At 42.5% G+C, this 24,056-nt stretch overlaps 1 protein-coding gene across 1 annotated transcript in view; it reads right to left on the bottom strand.

The window, feature by feature from the left end:
* The window catches only part of SLC12A2 (solute carrier family 12 member 2), an 85,847-nt gene that overhangs the window by 56,980 nt on the left and 4,811 nt on the right, over positions 1–24,056 (bottom strand). The window contains exons 2-5 of the mRNA XM_058677330.1: positions 10,073–10,192; positions 9,241–9,316; positions 9,034–9,129; positions 2,419–2,558 (exon numbers count right to left, since the gene is read on the bottom strand). Of these exons, the coding sequence (XP_058533313.1) occupies positions 2,419–2,558; positions 9,034–9,129; positions 9,241–9,316; positions 10,073–10,192 (432 nt within the window). The remainder of the gene's footprint in view (positions 1–2,418; positions 2,559–9,033; positions 9,130–9,240; positions 9,317–10,072; positions 10,193–24,056) is intronic.

Genomic DNA, 24,056 nt, shown 5'->3' on the forward strand with positions numbered 1-24,056 from the left:
GGAATATACCCAACAGAAGTATAATCTGCATATGAGAAGGGAATCTGTAATCCTATATTTACAGCAGCACAATCTACAATAGCAATGACATGGAAACAAACCAGATGTGCCTCTAAGGAAGAATGGCTAAAAAAACTGTGGTACATCTACTCAATGGAATATTATTCGGCTGTCAAGAAGAACGATATTATTCTATTTAAAACCAGGTGATCCCAACTAGAAACCATTATGCTCAGTGAAATGAGTCAATCACAAAAGAATAAATACCATATATTCTCTCTCATATAAGGAAGCCAACATGGAAAGGGTAACTCCAATAGTCCAATCTATACTGTTTTTTTGAGCGTCTGTTGGCTGTTTTGGCTGTGTCTCAGATGTTTTGATGTTTTTATGTCGGTTTGTTTGCTTCCAAATAATTTCTTTTCTCTAGTGGAGTTCATCAAGTGCCCATGGAGTATGCAATGGTAACATAGTTCCTAAGAGACTTCTGTGTTTCCTTTTAGTTAAGCATGTGCTGCCTACTCCGTGGCACATTTCTTAATCAAGGTGCTACAATTTGTTGTTGATGTTGTTGCTGTTGTTATTCACGCTGTGATTGATGTGGCTGTTATGAAATGATGTCAATCCGAAAAATAGTTTAAAAAAATGTTCTAGATATGAGAAAAAAAATGTCTTTGGTATTTTGAGATTGCAATAAGCTTGTAAATTGCTTTAAGTACGATGGATATTTTGATGATATTAATACTTTCAATATATAGGAATTTGATTTTAACAGATAATTTTGTACTATGAATGTTTACTGTTAGTACCAGGTGTGAAATATGGCTTTTTGTTACTGTTATACTTCTGTTTTCAAAAGATTAATTTTTCTGGCCGAAAGTCTTAATTATTTTAGAGGTAATCTGTGACTACTTTGCCATGTGTGTGTTTTTCCTTTCTTCCTGCGTGTTCCATGAGGAAGATATTCTGACTTTGTAGATGAAACATGCTTATGCTTTATTGTACAAGAAGTCTCATGTTTTTAAAGCAAATAAAGGTGTTAAAAAAAAAAACTCTAATCACCAATCACTCAGAGTAAGCCTTAAATGTTGAACGCCAAGTAAGACATTCCAATGGGGACAATGTAAGAGGTAAGAGTATGAGCCCTGAAGAGTGCAAGGCGCTACCTCACAGACCTGTCCCTGCACAGGCAGCGGGGAAGGGCAGTTACAGCCTAACAGCAGCTGTGTCACTTGAGGATCCTCTCATTTCGTAACCCTTCTTAAACCACACATATCCCAGGGACTTCAAACAAGCTCTCCGCTCCACCGCAATGGTTAACTACCCTCTGGCTAGCTCCACTCAGTGTCTCAGGAATCTCACAGTGACAGCAAATCCCTCATCAGAAGTTAGGGTTTACATTTTAAATACAATTTCTCTGACTTCCCACACGCCTGCATGATCAAGTACATACATTTCAACCTCCTGAAAACTTCTCATTGTTGCACACATTTCCAAACATAAGCTTCCATTTCCTCTCCCAGAACAGCTGCCACTTTTTTTTTTAATTTATTTATTTATATTGGAAAGGCAGATTGGCAGAGAGAAGAAGAGACAGAGAAAAATCGTCCATCCACTGGTTCACTCCCCAAGTGGCAATAACAGCCAGAGCTAACATGATCCTATCTGAAGCCAGGAGCCAGGAGCTTGTTTCAGGTCTCCCATGCGGGTGCAGGGTCCCAAGGCCTTAGGCCTTCCTTAACTGCTTTCCCAGGCCACAAGCAGGGAGCAGGAAGGGAAGTGGGGCAGCCGGAACACAAAACAGCACCATATAGGATTCCGGCACTGGCAAGGTGAGGACTTTATCCACTAGGCTACCATGCCAGGGCCAGCTGTCGCATCTTAAATGGCTTTCTTTTCCATTCTGTTCCCTCAAGTCTATTCTCTCTACAGTGCTTGGCTATATCATGGCCAAAATTCCAATCAAGGTGAGCTCCAAAGTTAACTGCAAACAAGACTCTGCCCAACTTGAGCCTTTTTCTTGCCTTTACTCTAAAAATGTATTGCCATTTGTATTCTAAAGACTTAGAAATATGTCATTTCTTTACTGCACAATACTCCACCTTTTCAGGCTTTTCTTCTCCTTTTCTCCCTCCACACCCAGCCTTTCCTATCTACCTACTAATGTCTAAACTCCACTCCACCCTGCACAACAGGTTAAACGCTTCTCCAACTCTGCCTTTCACGTCTCAAGGCCTGCTACGGTTACCTGCAGCTGACATTCTGCAGCCCTTGTACCTATCTTCCACACCAAGCTTCTTGGGGAACATGCTTCGTGGTCAGCACACCATTGCCTTTCCTACCCTCCCACAGGATCAGAAGGCACACAGGCCTTCAAAAATGATTTGGGAAACAAAGGACTGAAGAAAGGTGAATTACCTTAAGCAACTCCACCACAGTTTCTGCAAATCCAACCACATACATAGCAACTGCAACAGCATTTGCAAAAGCAAAGATCAGACCAATTGCACCACCAAACTCCGGTCCTAGACTTCTGGATATTAAATAATATGCTCCGCCTTAAGAAACAAAGAATGAAAAGATAAGAAGTTAGAGTTCATAAAGCAGATTCATCAAATAAGCACAGCAGTTAACACACAAGTAGGTAAACGTGTTCTCACCAAGAAACCACCAAAAGGAATTCTTCACAATCACTTTCTTCAGTCTCAGTGTCCAGATTATCTCCTCCTTCCTAAGTTCAACCTAATGCGACTAACAGACCCTTCTCTGCAGATACCAAGACCATTCCCCAGCGATTTTCTTAGTAATGCATTTAAAGTAACAAAAATTGGTTAACATAATTTCAGTTACTTCAAGTATGTCCATTTGCAGGTAACACGACTATCACAGAAAAAAACAAAACAGAAAAGTCACAAACTGCAAGAAATAGCAAATAATGGTATCCCAAAAAGGTGATGCTTGTGTTCTAACAAATCCTGCCAAAATGGCAGAATAAACAGAAATTACATGAACTATTATGAAATATCTTTATTTTTGCTTTTCAATTAGTAAGGATTTGATTTTTATTTGAAAGGCAGATGTACAGACAGGCCCACTCCCCAAATAGTCACAATGGCTGGAGCTCAGCCAACCCAAAACCAGGGGCCCGGAGATTCATCCAGGTCCTTGGGACCCGCACCGTCCTTCTGCTTTCCCACAAGCAGAGAGCTGGACAGTAAGTGGAGCAGCTGGGACATGAACCGGTATCCATATGGGATGCCAGTACCACAGAGTTGGAGGATTAGCTAGCTGAGCCACAGCACAAGCTCTAAAATATGATTCTAACTTAAAAACCTGTTAATAGGATTTAGAGTCAGTCTAACGATCCTGAAGTCCATAAAAGCTCCCCTAATATGCTAATTTAAGTATAGCCTCTAAGTTATAATAAAGCTTAGGTTTTTATTAATATATAAAACTATACATATTTGTATGATGATCATTAAACCATATGATGAAATACCTAAATGCCTGGAGCCGGTGTGATGGTTCAACTGACTAATCCTCCACCCACCAGCACCAGCATTCCACATGGGCATTGCTTTGTGTCCTGACTGTCCCACTTCCCATTCAGTTCCCTGCTTGTGGCCTGGGAAAGCAGTCAAGTACAGCACAAAGCCTTGGGACCCTGAGGAAGGTTCCTAGCTCCTGGCTTCAGATCGGCTCAGCAAAGTGCACTGTGGCTACTTAGGGAGTGAAGCAGCAAGTGAAAGATCTTTCTGTAAGATCTGCTTTTCTAATCAAAAGGTTTTTGGTTTTTTTAAAGGTTGTTTTAAATTCCTGAATGCCTGTTTTACACACTATAAGGAAGATAAGCAAATGAATTCTATAGTTTGGTAAGTGCTAAACAAGCAGCTTATTAAACATAGTTATCCTACTGTCCGACATTGTCTGTATCAGCAATGTCAGGGCAACTAAAACAACAGACTGACAGACTTACGACTGCTTATGAAGGACTATACTATTGCAATAATATGAGGCAAATCAGTCTGGGGTGAGAACTGGGGAGGGAGTACAGAAAGCCCAGACCCTATGGAATTGTACCATACAATTCAAAATTTAAAAAATAAACTCATGTTTGACCTCAACAACAGAAAATAGTTGTCCTAGCTATGACTGTATCAATTGAAAACAGTAAATGCTTACCTCCTCTCAAAAAAGTTTATGTTCAAGTAAACACTATTCTCAGTATACTGCGGGTAGACAATGACAATGAGTCCAATGTGAGAGATGTTGAATAATAACAATACTACCTTGGATCGCATTACTGCTACAAGTGTATTTGAAGATATATGGCCTATGATTCTTATCAGACCCCAAATCAATAACCAAAACCCTGGCTAGGTTAATCAAGAGCCTAGAATTAAAAATTCATTATCATAAAATCAATCCCCATAAACTTGAAGGAACTGAATGGAAACAGTTGAGTACTACTGATTAGCTACATTAGATGAAGGCAGGGTCCTTAAGACCTGCTCAGTTATGTAAGCTGCTTTTAAACAAACCATTGGCTAAAGAAGCAATCACAAAGGAAGCGAGATATGGAACTCACAGGAAAAATGTAACATCAAAATTAATGTAAGGTAAAAGAATTATAGCCAAATGTATGTCTTTAAATGACAGTAATTAAAAGGAAATGGCATCAATGGCACACCACTGATGAAGAAACTCTAAGAAACTGGGAAAAGAGCAACCAAAATCTAAAGCTGCAAAAATACAAATCCTGACACATGCAGGGAAATCAAGTTAACTTGTTTTCTAAATGTTAATAAGAGTCATGAAACACTGAGACGGATGAAAACAAAGAAAAAAGGGCAAATTAGCAGAATTACAAATTAAAGCAAAGATATATTACTATAACTGTGACTAAAAGGGAATTAAAAATAAGTGACTGCAATGATTTTGTAAATTATATAAAACTAAGAAATTTCTACGGAGGAAGCAAAATGCGGCAGAAGTGTGACTACTTACTTAAGAAATTACATTTGTAATACTTTGTCCCACCCTAAACAAGTTCTAAGCCTCAGAGGCTACAAAAACTTTAAGAGAACATACAGGAAGAGAGGATGTTGCATGAACATCAAGACATTAAGCCATGCCTAACAAGTGTTAATACCAGAACATAAACTTTAAACCAAAATATTCCTTATGATTAGAAAATCAAAAATATGCAACAGATGATCAGCAGAGAGAAACAAACTTGTTGGGCTTACCACACAAATGCTAGGTTGTTTTGAATTAAAAAAAAAAAAAGTAATTTGTGAGAACAGAAGGAAGAAAATCCACATAAACTTTCAAAAAAATTGAAAAAATTTAGCATCCATTTATGCTCAGCTTCTTGGCAACTAGCCGATATGATAAATGAAACCTCTAAAACCTTGTACATTGCTATGACACACTGTTCATTCCTTCTAACAGGATGAGCATGGCAAGGATATTCGCTTTCCTCGCTTCTAGTCGCCAATGTTCTGTAGGGCCTACCCACTCCAGCAAGCTACAGAGGGAAATGTCCTGGAGACTTGAAATGAAAAGTAATACTTTTCTTGACACATTACTAGCTTATTTATATTTAGAACACAAATCCAAAGGACAAAAGTATATTCTGTTTCTAGCTGAGGATACTACAAAAAAAGCTCATGTGGGTCAGAGTTGTGACACAGCTAGTCCAGTCACCACCTGTGATGCCAGCATTCCCTCTGGGCACCAGGTTTCACCTTCAGCTGCTCCATTCTTGACCCAGCTTCCTGTTTATGGCCTGGGAAAGCAGCAGAGGATGGCTCACGACCTTATGCTTCTGCACCCACAGAGGACACCCAAAGGAAATGTCTGGCTCCTGGTTTGAGACAAGCCCAGCTCCAACTATTGTGGCCATTTGGGGAATAAACCAGTGGATGAAATCAATTTCTCTCTCTCTCCCACTCTCTCTCTCTGAATAAACCATTTTTAACACTTTTAAAAATATCTAACAGCAAATGAATTTTAACTATTTTTATTGGAAAGGCAGATTTACACAAAGAGAGACAATCAGGATTCACACTGCTTGCATTTTTTAAAAAATGCTGCAGACTAAAATTGAAGATACCAGACAGACTTTTTGAGGTCTATGAAACCTAAGGTACAGAGCCTGTTGCACACAACCCAGGTAATGCCTCTAAAATACAAGTGCTTGACAACACTGATGTGATATGCAAACCCCAGGGCCTCAGCAGACCAAAAAAATCTGAGAAGTGTGATTGTGTCATTCAGGTAGGGACTGTGCCACAGAGGAACAAACTATCAGTCAATTAACTGGCACTGTTTTTTATGTTTTTTTTTTTTTTACGATTTATTTATTATTTTTATTGGAAAGGTAGATTAAGAGAGGAGGAGTAGATGGGAAGAAAGATTTTCCATCAACTGGTTACTCCCCAAATGGCCGCCAACGCTCAGAGCTGAGCCGATCTGATGCCAGGTTTCAGCAGCTTCTTCTGTGTATCCCATGTGGGTGCAGAGTCCTTCCTCTGCTGTTTTCCCAGGCCACAAGCAGGAAGCTGGATGGGAAGCGGAGCAGCCAGGATAGGATCCAGTACCCACATGGGATCTTGGCACTTGCAAAGTCAAGGATTTAGCAGCCAAGCCATCATGCTGTGCCCTGGCACTGGTACTCCTACACCCTGGGAGGCAGAGAACTGAGAGAGGACTTTCTAACCTGCTGCCAGGCAGCAGCTTTAAATAATACAAAGACCTACTCTGGACTCTAATCATTCCTGAAATTAAGCATCTTGTATTTTCTAAGCTTTTAACTTTTATTCCACCACAAATCTTGCATTTTTCCACATTTTGTCTTAGTCTTCATAATTGGACATTATCACACTTGCTTAACATAAATTACCTGCCAACTTGTCAACAATCAACTACAACTTTTCTATGCTGGTTTATGTCTAAGATGTACTATTAAAGCCTATACTGAAATTAATAACATCGGGGCTAGGGTTACAGTATGGTGGTTATAGCTACTGCCTACATTATTACATCTCATTTAGCAAAGTTGGGTCCCAGCTGCTCCACTGCTGATTCAGCTCCCTGCCCATGGCCTGGAGCAAAGCAGAGGCAATCCAAGTGTTTGGGTCCTTGCCACCCATGTGGGAGATCCAGATGAAGTTCCTGGGCCCTAGCTTTGGCCTGTCCAGTGCTGCTTGGGCGTGAGCCAAAGGATGGAAGAGCTCTATGTACTTCCCTCCCCATCTGTATCTCCACCTTTGTAATAAACAAATCCAGGGGCCAGCTTTGTGGCATAGCGTACTGGGTAAAGCTACTGCCATACAGGTGCCAGTTCCAATTCCAGCACTTTCACTTGCAATCCAGCTCCCTGCTAACATGCTTGGTAAAGCACCAGCAGCTGACCCAAATGCCTGGCCCAGACCCAGTAACTGCAGCCATGAGAATGAACCAGCAGATCAAAGATCTCTCCGTCTCTCCTCCTTTCCCTGTAACTCTTTCAAATAAACACATCTTTCAAAAAATAAAATGAAAAAAATCTTGAAAGAAAATTTTTCTTTTTATCAATTTTTGGGTTATTGTGAATTCAGACAAGAATATTTTGCTCAGGAAAGCTTCATCTGACAATAGATTCTACACCTTTACTGATCAATTTTCACAGTAAAATGGTTTCCAAGCAGTCGTCAAAGGTGACAATTGATTTTTTGTGTGTGTGATGCTGATACACTTTTCCTCAGTTATTACCATTATTAGTGCCATTTAAATTTATGCAAACTTTGGCCAGTGAGCGCTTCTCTAAGTTGGTACCTGGGTCCTTTTTACCTGTATGATCTCCCTTAGTTTTGTCGATAAGATCATGACTTTGAACGCTTCCTGTACAGATCTGATATCTGTCATTTCTCTAACGTTTCCTGGTTGTTGAGTGCAAATGAACAACGTGGACACACGAAGTGCTTGTTGCTACTACGTGATCCTTTAGCAAAGGTCATGCTAATGGACACAGCTATGGAACATGAACTTTCACAGCATGTTCAATAGTCGCCATACATGGATGTGGTACTACTCAATACCTTCAATCTATAACACTGAACACAGGACACAGTGTGACGTCAGTTCAGACCTGCATCCACTTCCTTCACTGCTGGCAGTGTCAGGTTTCCACACAACCAAAGAAACAAAGTTCCACAGTATGCCACCACTTTCTCTTCAGTCTCCTATAAACTCCATTATTTCAGCAAACATTTACTCTCATTTGCATAAACACCTCAAGAAACAGAATTCCAAATTATATGACTCAGTAGATTTTTCCTCCTGTAGGTTCTTCCTTTGTGAATTATCCTTCTAGGGACCTTCAGGAAGGCTGTAACACAGGATAATTTCTTCAGAAATAGCTTCTTGAGTTCCATGTTTGTATAGTGCCTGGTACCCAAACAGTGGACTAAAGCCTGGCGTAGATGTATTTGTAACTACCTTTATTTTTGCAATCTATCAAACTACAGGAAAACAAAATGTTGCTGCAGCCACATTTCAGATAAACCTATTACTTTCTGAAATTCTGATTCAAATGGAGACTAATCCAAAGTTTATGCTACCAACGGCTTTTGCCCCTTTCTACTTACAATCTCGATTCTAAGGTTTAAGGAAAATTAAGAAATTCTTTGACCTCCTGATCCCCTGCAAGTATGTGATATACAGTCCATTTCTGCTGTAACTTCTGTGCTAACTGTGGAGACTGAAGTTAGGCCTGAGCAAATGTCACGTGTACATTTCTGACTCAACGGTGCCAGTGAACATTGACCAGGTAGAAGTTACATTCTTGCTTCCAAATATGCTGGGCACATTTTGAAATATTAAGTATACATGTATGAGTCAACAACAAATTTTACATTCAAACAGAAAGTACTAAGTAAAACTTTCTCATCTATAGAGATCTGACATTTCACTTCTATCAAGATAAAACTGAGTTAATCCTCATTTGGTGACAGTAATCTAATAGTGATGTGAAAACAATGAATTTACCTCCTCTTACAAATCCATTAGTAGCTATTGCTGAAGTCGACAATCCTGTGATAGTTGTCACGACAGTGGCCATGATTATGACGACGACTGAAAGACCTTTGCAAAGAAACAGAATATTCACTCTGGTGAGTTTTATGAAGTTGAGTACTCACATGTGTACAATTATTCTGCTTATTCACTATTTTCAAATAGCCTAACTTTACTTACCTATTCCTGCTTGACCCACAATCCAAGACAGTCTAATGAACAGCATAACACCCCAAATGTTTAACATACAACGTACCTAGATGAGAAACACAGGCCATGTCACCAATGGAGAAAACAAACCGAGCGCAGCAACAGCAGTTAACACTACAATAGTTAGAAGCAGATTCCATGCATTTGGCATTGTGCAGGATCTGCACTTTTCAAGTCTAAGTCCTACCCATACCCTTTATTTTCTTTAAGAGCTTAAAAAGAACTTAAGAGAGCTTATACTTGACTTAATCAAAGTATGAAATATACAAGGTATGTACATGTAAATCAAAACGCTCATCACAATTATCAAAAGCAACAAAAGAAAGGGGCATTAAACCTCCAGCTCTTAAACCAAATGTCTACCAAGGTGAAAGGGTTCTGTTTTATCTGTCGTCTGTTAACTGCTACACTCTCTCTCAGAGACAATGTGGCTGCCAGGAAAGGAGGCAGCCTTAGCTCAGCTCGATCTGGGTAAGCACTCGATTCTGATGCCCTCATCAATCTGATAGCCTCACTATGAATTTCTGCAAAATGACAATTTGAGAGTTCACAAGAAATAATGCAATTTACAGATAAAGATAACTTGGTTGAAGTCTTAAATATATCTCTGCTACTGAATTTAATATCCAAAAAATGTGAAATGCTAGGTATTTAGTTTGGTCTTGCAGGGTATTCAGGTAAGACAGTTAAAAACAAAGAAAAAAAAGAAAAACACAGCAGTTCTCCTGGGAACTCCCCAGACAGTAGGGATATTTTACATCAACAGAAATGCTGGACTCTGACTAAATCCACCCATACGTACCAACACACCCTTGATCCAGCCGAACTTGACGACACCTTTACTCTCTGCAGTGTATGTGACCACAGCATCCCTGGTGGGAGTACTTTCTTCCCCATTGGCAAAGCCATCTTCAAAAGGTTCCTGGTTAGAAAAAGAAATGTGAAATATGCTTGAAAATTCCATAAAATTTAAAATCACTAAATGAAAAGAAAAATAACTGACCATACTTAGCCATAGTTAAGAAAACAGAGAGCAAGCACCAAGATACAACAGCTGAGGCTGCTGCCTGGGACACCCACATTCCATACAGGAAAGTCATGTTCAAGTCCCAGTGACTCCATGCCTCTCATCCAGCTTCCTCAGCATGTGCCTGGAAGGCTGTGGATGATGACCCAAGTTCTTTGGTTTCTGATACCACAATAGAGACCCAGATGGAAATCCTGGCTCCTGTTTTGGCTTGGCCGAGTCCCAGATATTGCAGATATTTGCGAGAGTGAACCAGCAGATAGAAGATTTTACCTTTCTCACTTTCAAATAAAATTTATCTTTTAAAAAACAATAAAAAGAGGACATATTCAAGGTTTCCAAAATTGGGCCTGGTATAATAGCCTAGTGGCTAAATCCTCTACCTTGCATCTGCCAAGATCCCATATGGGCAATGGTTCGTGTTCTGGTTGTTCCATTTCCCATCCAGCTCCCTACTGGTGGCCTGGGAAGATAACAGAGGATGGCCCAAGGGCTTAGGCCTCTGTACCCATGTGTGAGACCCAGAAGAACCTTGTGGCTCCTGGCTTCAGGTCGATCCAGCTCTGGCTATTGTGATTATTTGGGGGGTGAAACAGCAGATGGAAGATCTCATTGTATGTATTTCCCTCTCTCCATAACTCTGCCCTTTATTAAAAAATAAAGTACATACAAAAAAATTCATGCTACAGGTTTATGTATTTTATATATATATATATATACACACACACATATTTGATATATATATTTGATACAATACTGATTCACACACTCCACTCATTTAAAGAGCACAAGACAGGAGCCCAGAATCCCATCCATGTTTCCACATGGAGACACTCCCCCCAGGACAAGATAACTATCTCCTTCCTGAGATGCTGTAACAGGAAGCTAGGTTGGAAGTGGAGCAGCTGCAACAGGAACCAGCACTCTTCTATGATGTGTAGGCATCTGGAGGGCAAATTAACCCCCTGTGTCCCAGGCCCATCAGTCTTCATTCCTCTTTCACATGAGGCCGTGGACTCTTAGTTCTCATTTCAGGGAAAGTGCTTATTGTTACACCTCCCCTCTCTTAGCATCTAGCAAAAACAATAGCCATTACAGTTGTTAGAAATAGGTTAAAACACACACACAAGACCACAGGTTGGGGGCAGTCCAATTATAAGAGCAGGCCACTTGGGCTCCGTGACGATGTCCAGTGTAGATGACAGTGCAAAGGACAAATCACTCATCCCAGGGACTGACAACTTGATTGCTCAGTCATTCAAGTAAAGCCCTAACAGCAAGTCTCTTAATTCAGTAAACTGCAAAGCACGCAATAGTTCCTTAAATTCCACTGCATGACCCACAGTTACATTACAAGATAAAGCATTACAGCCTTCAAGTATTATGTGAAAATATGACATCCGCATCATACTCAAAAGATCTCTATTTCTAACCCCATAAAAACAAAACTAAAGATGTGCATGCCTCATAACGTATTTTTCTTTAGAGGCTAAATATCACTGTGGGGGTCTTATTTGCCATGCTAATATATGCAGACATCCTAACATTCTTCTTGTGGGTAATCATTTGAATTCCACCTCAAAGCTGAGGATCTAGCCATCATTATGCAAGTTTCCACTACATTATGAACAATTCCACCAAAAAAAAGTAAGATTGAGATTTCCCAGTGTGTATGAGGTAGTGTTTTAAAATAATGTTGAACCCAAATGCAATGAAAAACTGATCACCTTCTTGTCACACTGGCTTTCAAATACATACATACATACATACATACATAAATAAATAAATAAATAAATAAATAAATAAATCTCAACATACACAAAATAAACCTGAAACACAAATACTAACAAGTTATGTCATTCTGAAAGGGAAACTAATTCAGTTCAATATGAAGAATGTGAGGAGCTGTGAAACAAAGTTCTATCACGCAGTTTGAAATTCATGACTGGAACTTAGCAGAACGGCCTTTGAAAAGACGGAGCGAGCAGGCATGTGCAGCACGCGCTCTTCCTGGAACAGAGCACGGCCCCACTGCCCCACATCTCTCCGCAAGCAGCAAACAATTTGTACTCTATGCATGATTCTTTTTTAACCGTGCTTAACTTCTCCTGGACCTTGCCACAAAGCCAAACACACTTAAACAGTGCAGCAGTTTCTTAAGCACAAGCCACAGCAGCTTTGCTCCCACTTCAACACCAAAACAGCTTTGAGATTCCCAATGACTTCAGGCTGAGAAAAAAGGTTCCCATTTCAGGTCCCACCAGGCTGGATGCCACTGGCAGCAAGATACTGCTGGCCACACCCTCTTTTCTGAAACCCCCTAACTTAATGGGTTAAGGGTACCCCGGAAGCCTGCTCCTGTACCACCTCCTTCTCAGCTGCTATTCTTTGTGCGTGAGGTCATCTCATCACTCCCACAGCTGTAAGACACCATCTACAGGACAAACCAAGAGTGTCGTTTCCAGACGACACTGCCTCTCAGTCTCAGCCTCCTATGAAAATACTGATGTCACCACCGGGATGTTTCAGTATATTTATCAGGGTCCCAAGCCTTTGGGTCGTCCTCCACTGCTACCCAGGCCACAAGCAGGCAGCTGCATGGGAAGTGGGGCTGCCGGGACTAGAACCTGAGCCCCTATGGGATCCCAGCGTGTTCAAGGTGAGGACTTTAGCCGCAAGGCCACGCCGCCGGGCCCACAACCAATTTTTATTAAGTACCATACTAGGAAATTTTCTAGTCTTCTCAGAATTTATGTTTTTCAGTTGAGGTTAGAGAAGAAAATCAAGCAAGTTCTACTAAAGACTGAGACATTGTTATACAAAGATGTGAAAGGTGGTGTTACAGAGAGGGAGGAAGAACAGGGAGACAGATTTTTCAATTGCTGATTCACTCTCCAAAGGCTGCAATGGGCAGGGCTGGACAGAGAGTTGTCTGACTTCTCCAAGAGGGGAGACGGGGCCCAAGTACTTAAACCCTCATCTGCTGCCTCCCTGGCACATCAGCAAGCAGCTGGATGGGAAGAGAATCAGTGGGGACAACTCGCACTCCAGTATGAGACACAGACCAGCCACAGGAGGCATTTTCTGATACACACAGTCGCCTCCATTTAAATAAATGCTTTAACCAGTCCAAGGAAGGCCGTCTGACATTTTAGAATGACCCTGTTTCTATAAAATGGAGATAATTCCTCCCCCAGCATCACCACCCTTAGGGGTTTAGATATTCCTAATTAAAGATCAATTTACAATCAAGAACCACAGAAAAGAGCTGAGGTTTGCCGCGCTTTGCTGTAAAACTGATACAGCTTGATCACACAGCACCAATTTAACAGCTGGCACCACGCCTGAGACGCCGTAGGTGACTCACCTATTTTTAAATTAGTGGGAATTATTTCTATGTGGCCTGACTTCTCAATGTCCAGCCAACATTTCACAAAAACAGCGATATGCCACCAGGTGACACTGTAGGAGCAAGGGCAGCAGCTTCCTGGCCCTCTAGCTCCTCTGCCCAGCTGCGGACCCTGTGAGCAAGCAGCTCAGAGCGTTCTGTCCGGAGGGAGCACTCCCAGGTCCCTCCCACAGCTCGGGGATTCAACCCCTTTCACATCTTCACAGCACCACTGAAACATATATGAATCTTCATATTATTTCCTGGATTCTTTCAGAGTCCATATTTCAATGAAAACATCATTCAGAGGATGAAAATCTGCTTTTGCCATCACCTATGAAACTTGAATGTACTTCTTAATTTCCTGACAGAAGTGATATGAACATCATACAAGACATTTATTGGACCTGGCACAGTAGTTTAGTGGCTAAAGGTCCTTGAATGCGCCAGGATCCAATATGGGCACCGGTTCTAATCCCGGCAGCTTCACTTCCCATCCAGCTCCCTGCTTGCAATCTGAGAAACAGTAGAAGACGGCCCAAAGCCTTGGGACTCTGCACCTAAGAGGGAAACCTGGAATAAGTTCCTGGCTCCTGGCTTTGGATTGACTCAGCTCTGGCCATTACAACCACTTGGGGAGTGAACCACCCGATGCAAGATCTTTCTGTCTCTCCTTTTTTCTCTGAATCAGACTTTCAAAAAAAAAAAAAAATCAATAAAATATTTTAAAAAGATACTTATCAAAAACAAAAACAAAGTACAAAAGGAAGTTTGGACATGACATGGGAGGAAGAATTTTTCATGAGACAATTCTGTGCAGTCACAAGCATCTACCTGCTCTTATGTCACAAAATGTGTGGCACATCCATTTACGCTGCCAAAGGACAGCTGAACAGTATGCAGAAAAAGCTTTCTAGTATTTGATGAAATAAAATTGTGGTCACACAACTGGTGCACCCTTTGTTTTCTTCGTGTCCAGTCCCCTCCACTTTCCATCCAGCTTCCTGCTGATGGCCTTGGAAAGTAGTAGAGGATTGCCCAAAGCCACACAGAAGACCTGGAAGAGGCTCCAGGCTCCTAGTTCCGGATCAGCTCAGCCATTTGGGTAGTAAACCAGTGGAATGAATGTCTGTCTTTCCTACTCTCTGTAAATGTGTCTTTCCAATATAGATGCATATCGACAACTAAGAGTGTACCAAAGAATTAACACTAAAATATACTAAGCTATACAATTACTGCTTTTTTTCTACATTCTACAACAAATTTTTAAAACCTTATAAGAAGAACACTAACACTAGGTGCAGTGTCTGGCATTAACACGGCAGATGAGCACTTCAACATATTTCACTATTATAACAATAAGTTATTTTTAATTGCTCATGGCATGAGTTTAGAACTGGATGTGGAATACATAAAAAGACTGAAAAAAAATCATTCCTCGAGTCCCAACTACATCTTTTTTTTTAAGGATTGTATTTTATTTTTTTTATTGCAAAGGCAGATATTCACAGAGAAGGAGAGACAGAAAGATCTTCCATCCACTGGTTCACTCCAAGTGGCCACCATGGCCAGAGCTGAGTTGATCTGAATCCAGGAACCAGGAGCTTCTTCTGGGTCTCCCACGTGTGTGCAGGATGCCAAGGCTTTGGGCCATCCTCGACTGCTTTCCCATAAGCAGGAAGCCTGATGGGAAGTGGATCAGCCAGGATATGAACCAGTGCCCATATGGGATCCTGGTGTGTGCAAGGTGAGAACTTTAGCCAATAAGCTATCGTGCCGGGCCCTATTTAAGTGCTTATAATTCAGCATTGGCATAGTTTAAAATTGCCTCTGGAAGAATAATAAAAAAAAAATACTGACCTATACACAAGTAGATGACATCACCACACTTCAGGGTGGTAAAGATTTATCATCCACAGCAATGTCAACAGTGATGAGTACAAGAATCTGGCTTCCACATGACCACAATATTAAATAATTTTTGCAACTTTGAAGGCACTAAAATTTTACTTACACATTAAAGTCCTTCCTTCCCACTGACTACCTCAGGATATCAGAAAACAGCAGCAAAATAACCCAATATTATTTAAGCAAATTAAGTCACAGTTAATGATCTTAAGAATGGCAAAAGGGCCCGGTGTGATAGCCCAGCAGCTAAAGTCCTCGCCTTGAACACATCAGAATCCCATATGGGCACCGGTTCTAGTTCCGGCAGCCCCACTTCCCATCCAGCTGCCTGCTTGTGCCCTGGGAAAGCAGTTGAGGACAGCCCAGAGCCTTGGAACCCTGCACCTGCATGGGAGACCCAGAAGAGCTCCTGGCTCCTGGCTCCGGATCGGGGCAGCAAAGGCCACTGTGGTCACTTGGGGAATGAATCAGCAGACGGAAGATCTTCCTCTGTCTCTCCTCCTCTCTATATATCTGACTTTACAATAATAAATAAATAAATAGGTAAATAAATAAATCCTTAAAAGAAAGAGTGGCAACCCTGAATCTGACATACTGCTAATATACATAAATGTCTTATTCTGCTTACAATCACCTTAGTGTTGATTTAAATCCAAAACTACACATCAAAAATGTTTAACCTCACCAGAAAATGCTACCTATATATTTTTAAAAAGCTAAAATTTAAATGTACTTGAAAAATCAAAATTTCTCATAGTTTAATACTCAGTAAGGTAGGCCAAAGTATTAAAACAATGAAACACAGCTGACTTAACAACTAACAATGTGTATACCTATGTAAATTTACAGATCAAAGTGTCTGAGTTTCAACTGTTCTAAACATTTTTTTTTAAAGATTTATTCATTTTATTACAGCCAGATACACACAGAGGAGGAGAGACAGAGAGGAAGATCTTCCGTCCGATGATTCACTCCCCAAGTGAGCCGCAACGGGCCGACGCGCGCCGATCCGAAGCCGGGAACCTGGAACCTCCTCCGGGTCTCCCACGCGGGTGCAGGGTCCCAAAGCTTTGGGCCATCCTCGACTGCTCTCCCAGGCCACAAGCAGGGAGCCGGATGGGAAGTGGAGCTGCCGGGATTAGAACCGGCGCCCATATGGGATCCCGGGGCTTTCAAGGCGAGGACCTTAGCCGCTAGGCCACGCCACCGGGCCCTAAACATTTTTTTATCAAGTACTAGCCAATTAGGTCATCCCAAAGCTACCAATATTTCCTCCCCGTGCTGTCGGTGATTGGTGTATTCAGTGTAATGCTCCTATACAGACTACTCTTTCAAAACAAAGTATTGTTTTACAGGAATCCAATCTGCTCTGGTTAACAATGCTCTATTAATATCCAGCGGCATTAATGCAAAGCTTAAAACTCAAGCACCACAGATAAAAGTGGATGGTGTAACCATGTGACTTTACAATTGACCAAGTCAGAACTGCTGATGACAGTCAAAGAATTCAGTCTAGCCCACCAAGACTGAGTTTCAACAGAATCCATTACGGAGATAACTTAGGCATCACTTTAAATCCCGCAAAAGCTGGTTGAAAGCCTGAAAACATTTCACCTCAAGTTAGTAGGAAATACATATCTTACACTACCAGTTATTTTCATACCTGTGCGATCTATATTTAGAATTGATTTTATATGACCAAAAAAAAGTTATAGAGGTCATAGAAAAACACATGACTAGTAGCCTCATACATTGATAAGACGACAGAGAAGCAATGCACATGAAAAAACGATAACCAAATCTACACACGCACTAGATGTTTCGTGTACTCTTCATTTCAATGCACGGTATCTCCCTACGAATATCACCTTTTCCATCTTCCATATAAAGAAACACAGGTTCAGAGATGGTAAGTCCTTTTTTTAAACTGCTATCTGCCATGCAGAATGGCCAACACACACTTCAGTCCCTGACTCACAGATCAACTTCACATGCATAGGAAAAAAACAAGAGCAAAGAGGAAAAAAAAATACACTCTTTCACATACATATAATGTACTCATGGGACATACCAGACCCACGAATTGGCTGCGTTTTGACTGAGCACCTTCCCAAACTACACGCAGTTTATAAAGCTCAAAGCCCTATCAGTTGGAAACATCAAAAACAGAACCCCAACTCTACAGAAAGACAGAAATTTAAGCAAACATCTCTTGAAAAAATGAAACGATAGGAAGGAAAAAACCTCTCCCTCCCCCTCGTCCAAATTTCAGATGGCCACTTATCACACACATAGCAGTGGTACCAGCTCACACACAGCGGCAGGATCAGATGTTGCTTCAGATACCTGCAACCTACCTAAGAACCTGGTTCCATCTGGTTGCTCTATTACAATCCGGCTTCCTGCTAACGTACATCCAAGGCGACACATAAGACGGCTGCAGCACCTGGGTTCTTCCCACCCATGGGAAGCTAACAAGTCAAGTTTCCGGCTCCTGGCTCTAGCCTGGACCAATTCTGGCTTTTGAGGGCATGGGAAGATTTCTGTATTTCAAATTAAATATATTAAAACTATCTAAAAATTCATGAAGGAAAAAAGGGATCCAGTTTACCATCTGAGTCTTCAGCTGAGGGCCCTATAGAAATAAAGAATAATTCTCTAAAGAATTGTTTTTATTTAAGATGAGAAAGTGAATTCATCATCTACTAGTTTCATTCTTCAATGCCCACCACAGCCAGGGCCAGCCGGGCCGAAGTTGGGAGCTGGCAACTCGATGTCTCCCACACAGTGGCAGATCCAGTCACCTGAGCCATCAGCCGCTGCCATGCAGGAGGAACACTGCTAGGAACCCACACTGGAGTCCATGCCACAAATCCAGTCTAGGCACTCAGATGAGCAACAGGCAACTCAGGCGGTGGTTTAACTACTACGCCAAATGACAGCGCTCTCCTCTCACTCAAAGTCACTATACTACCTACATGTGTGGTCTCCAATTAGAAAAATAGCAAACATGTAAATAAAGAAAATTTTTCACGTAAGTTCAACCTAAACTTAATAGCCACATGACTAAGTTACATCGGAACATTCACCTGCAAACAATGGTTTTACTACTATATAAAATCACTAAAATTAACTTCACCTGCTGCTTATTCACTTTTAAAACATGACCACTAGAAAATGTTGAATATTTGCGGTTCAGATTACATTTTTTTTGTACAGTGTTTATAAAGACTTTATAAAGGTTACAAAATGCTATAATTAGGACAAGTGCTAGCCTGAATTTGGGAATGCAGCTTTTGGTCCTATCTTACTCTAAGAATTTTCCTATTTCTGCCAAAGACACAGTGAGTCCTAGCTCAGACTACTGCACTACCACACCTCCTGTGCTTCCGTCAGGCCCTTCCTCTCTGGCTCCTCTCCCGTGAGGTCAGAGTCCTCATGCATTACTTCCACCTGGCTGGCCCTATCAACTCCCCTGCACCCTCAGCCCACCTCAACTCCCCAAACCCATTTGGGGCCAGCCAGTGATGTGGTGCAGAGGGTCAGGTTGTTGCTTGGACACCCACATCCCTTTTAAGCACAGCTACACACAGCTTTGCATCTAGATTCCTGTTACCCCGCCTAAACGGCCCAAGTACTTGGCATAGAGCTACCCAGGCAGGAAACCGAGGTATTTGTGGAGTGACCCAGGGAATAGATTTCTTTCTTTCTTTCTCTCTCTCTCTTTCTCTCTCTCTCTTGTCCTCCCTCCCTCCCTCCCTCTCTGTCTCTCTACTACTCTCTGTGAAACTGTGTCTTTAAAATACTTTAAAAACAATACCACAAAGAAAAAACCCCTGGGGCTAGTGCTGTGGTGCTGTTGCTTAAGCCAAATGGCCTGCGATGAAGTTCAAATCCTGGCTGCATCCCTTCTGATCTCCCTGCTAACGCACCTGGAAAGCAGCACAAGATGGCCAAGGATCTGAGTCCCTGCCACCCATGTGCAAGACCCAGATGGAATTGCAGGCTCAGTTGCAGTGGGAACGAATCAGTGGACAGAAGGCCCCTTGGTGCATCTTTACCTCTAACTTCCTTTCAGAAAATATATAAACCCAGCTGCAGGCAACTATGTATGTTGTCTTGCACCTGGACAAGTGTTACGGGGGGTGTGGGGGGAGGAAGCACCCAATAACTATCAGGCTGGGAGAAATGCAGCCAAGAGCTGGCAGGCATTCTGGGCCCAGTTAATGCCAAATTTGTGTTAACTATACCAGTGTGCCAGCATAGTTGTACATCCCATTTTTTCAAAACCTGCTGGCAAATGCCAGGACTGGGTATAAGTCATGTCAGACTAGACCACAGTAATCCCTAGCAGACACAAAATCTGGGGCTGCGAATGGCTGGTAAGGGAACTGTGGGCACTCCTGTGGCTGGGCTGCAGCTCCCACCTGTGATCACGAGAACCAGGGCTAGGGGCAGGCCAGGTCAGTCAAGACAGCAGCACCAGTTAGCAAACGTATGGGCCAGATCAGGGGGTATATCAGGCTGAGCTAAGCTGCAGCACCCATGAGTGTCTACAAGAGCCAGATGGGATAGGAGACAAGCCGGGCTATCCCACAACACACACCAGCACATACAAAACCAGGACTGGGGCAGGCCTAGTAGTGGTTACTGAGGCTTACCCCAACTGACTAGGCCACAGTATCCACTGGCGTGTGTGAAGACCAGGTCTATGGCAGGTTAGGCTGGGCTGTTCAAGTACCTATCAGTTTGCTTGAAAGAGGTGGCTAGGGTGGAACTGACCAGGCAGCTATATCACCTGTATGTGCAATGACTGGTACAGGTGACAAACTGAACCTGACCCTTCATTAGCTGGTGCACAGAAGTGAAGTCTGGTGCCTGGCGAAGTCACCTAGTGGCTAATGTCCTTGCCTTGCAAGCATCAAGATCCCAATGCACGCCGGTTCTAATTCCAGAGGTTCTGCTTTCCATTCAGCTGCCTGCTGGTGCCCTGGGAAAGCAGTCGAGGACGACCTAAAGACTTGGGACCCTGCACCCATGTGGAAGAGCCAGAAGGGGTCCCAGACTCCTGGCTCCTGGCTTAGGAAGGGTGCAGCTCGAACTGTTATGGCTGCTGAGGGAGTGAATCAACAGACAGAAGATCTTCCTCTCTGTCTCTCCTCCTCTCCGTGTATCTAACTTTCCAATAAAAATAAAATAAAAATCTTAAAAAAAAAAAAAAAAGTTAAGTCTGAGGTCACCCCAGGCGATGTCTCTTGGGGGACTTCCCTATCAGATGGTTGGACTCAAATCCTAGTCATAGGGAAAATCACAACACACGTGGTCCAATCTTGCAGTACCTGTATCAGGTCTGGGCCTCCTAAGTTGCTATTGACTGTACAGTGGACAGCATGCCAGATATATACAGGGGACATGACAGCTAGCTGATCTAGGCCAACAAAGCACACCTAGGGCTTAATCAGAAGATGTAAAGCACAACAGGTCAAACCACTCTCCTGGCCAAGCTTTGCAACATGTTCCTAGGCCTGTGGATACATTAAGTTGGACTTGGTCAACCAACAGACCTTGGGAAGATGTTCTCACCCTAGTGCAACAGGTCAACAATGTCTCAGAACTACCAAAACCACTCAACACCCTCAGAACACTCTTCCCTACATCAGGATCTCTAAGGCTCATCAAGTGATCATCCCCACATCCCTGGGTGTTGACATAGTTTGACAGCAAGGAGCAGCCTCCTTCCTGCAGACACAGGCAAAGAGGCGGAGGCCTGGCTATTACAGAAATTTAGGGAGTTAACTAGCAGATGGAAGTCAGCTCTGTGTCTCTCTCCCTCTCTTGGTAACTCTGCCTTCCGTATAAATATTTTTTTAAATATATTTTTTAAAAAGTGAAAAAAGTATCCCCGGCAGCATGCCCTAACGGCTAAAGTCCTTGCCTTGAACACGCCGAGATCCCATATGAGCGCCAGTTCTCATCCTGGCAGCCCTGTTTCCCATCCAGCTGCCTGCTTGTGATCTGGGAAAGCAGTCAAGGACAGCCCAAAGCCTTGGGGCCCTGTACCTGCATGGGAGACCTGGAAGAGCTCCTGGCTCCTAGCTTTGGATCGGCGCAGCACCAACTGTTGCAGTCACTTGGGGAGTGAATCATTGGACGGAAGATCTTTCTCTGTGTCTCTCCTTCTCTCTGTATATCTGACTTTGCAATAAAAATAAATAAATCTTTTAAAAGAAAAGTGAAAAAAGTAAAGCAGGGGTATGTCTCGGGAAAAAGAAAAACGCACCTGCCATAATTAGCTTCTGCAGAGGGCCAGCAATCCACTAATGTATTTTTGCTTTTCAAATTTTTTCATCCTTAATGGAAATCACTAAGTTCTCTATCAACTTCTAAATTTTTCATAATAGCTTTAAACAGCAGAGAAGTTCTAGTGAAAAGGTAATTTAAAAAGCCACCACAAATGGGTAGATTTGTGTTTTTCATGCTAATCTGTGCCATTCTTAACTTCAGTATTTCTGGTAAGTCTCCTGACCCCTACTCAAACCCTTTATACCCCACTTGAGAAACTACTGATTTTCACAGTTTTGCCTGAAGGTAAAATGTGCAGAAAGCACATACTTGCACTACAAAAGTTGTTTTCTTAAGTTCAGTTGCCAAACAAACCAGTCATTGTAATTTTCCGCGTGTCTGGCCCACTGTGAAATTAATCTGTACAGCTCAGTAGTGTGGCATGTGGGTAAAGCTGCCACCGGCAGCACCAGCATACCACATGGGTACCAGTTCAAGTCCTGCTGCTCACACCACTTCAGATCCAGCGCCCCGCTATGAAACCTGGGAAAGCAGCCGTCAGTCACTGCACCCATTCCCTTATGGCCGAACAGGAAGAAGCTCCTGGCCCCTGGCCCTACACAGGCCCAGCTCTGGCCATTGAAGCCACTGGGGAGTGAACTAGCACAACTGGAAAACTGGTCTCTCCCTCTCTAACTCTGCCTTTCAAATAAACAAACAAATGAATCTTTAGAGAAAATGATCTGAAGAAACCCTACCTCAAATTCTCATCCCCAAACTGCTCTTCCCCCAGGAACACCTATGTCCACAAATATAAACTCCATTCTAACACGGCAAACATCATAGCAGTGCTCTCCTCACGTACCTCTCATCCCATCATCAGCAAATCCCAGTAATCCTACCCTTGAAACAATGACATCCAGCATCCCAACACCTAGGAACTACACCTTAGTCATCACCTTAAAACTACAGAAGCAACCTTCCAACTGGAACACTGGCTTCCATGCTAGACCTCTTGCTGTATATTTCCATATGGCAATGAGAGTGGTATTTTAACAAACTGGACTACTTCATCTATGACTAAAACTTCCAATGCATCCCTACCACTACTTCAGAGTAAAATCTCCCATCTTTACAACGACCTACAAGGTTCTACGTCATTGGGTCCTCATTGCCCTTGGATGCCATCTACTACGACTGCACCTTGTGACTTTGGTCTTGCACACCAAGCACACTCCTATTTCAGGGTTGTGGTGTCTGCTGCTCCTCAGCCTGCGGATCCTCCCCCATTTGCTCATGGGTCACCCCTCACTCCCTTCTAGTGTCACATGAGGTGGCCTTCCCAGCTCCTCCACAACAGCACTACCACAGCCACCACTAGGCAGCCTCCTTGCTTTGCCTCATAGTCCTTACACCTCAGCTATCTGTTAACTGTTTTCTACATGGGAATAAAAACAAAAACAAAAACAAAACAGGATGCCTGTCTGTCCACTGCCACACTCCAGCCCTCATAACAGTGCTGGTGGGAACACATAATATGGGTTTGAAGAATAACTGAATTCACATTCATTTCACTTCAGCACAGAACTGGATTAACATTTGCAGACTGTGAAAATACATATATGAAATATGCAATTAAAAGTTATCAAAAGAGGAACCACCACTGTGGGGTAGCAGGTTGAGTCACTGCCTGGTTGCTCCGCGTCCAATCCAGCTAATGCACCTGGGAAAGCAGCAACAGCCAGCCATGTGCCTGGGCTCCTGCACCTACTGAGGAGACAGGAAGCAACCTCCTGGCTTGGCCTGACCCAGCCCCAGGGGAGTGAATCAGCAGCAGACGGAAGACCTCTGTCTATCCCACCCTCTGTAACTCTGCCTTTCACCAACAACAAATTACTCAAAGATATTCAACAGGTAAGAACCCAGAAATTCTACGCTGGTCCATTAAATGCTAGTTTCACAGAACTGAAAGTTCGAGTTCTTAGAGTATGTATTCGAGTAAATACACAGAGAAGACATCAATTAAAATTACAACATTCAAGTTCTTATCGCCACATCTGAAATCTTCAAGTATCTTTCTACCCAGGCAGTCCATTACTGAGTACTGGGGAATGCACGGAGTGCTAAGGCCTAAGTGAGTTGGGTAGCTGGTGGTGAGGGTGGCAAGGGTTAGGCAAGGGA

This window comes from Ochotona princeps, chromosome 19 (genome assembly GCF_030435755.1).
Source record: "Ochotona princeps isolate mOchPri1 chromosome 19, mOchPri1.hap1, whole genome shotgun sequence".
In the NCBI taxonomy this organism is placed as follows: Eukaryota; Metazoa; Chordata; class Mammalia; order Lagomorpha; family Ochotonidae; genus Ochotona; species Ochotona princeps.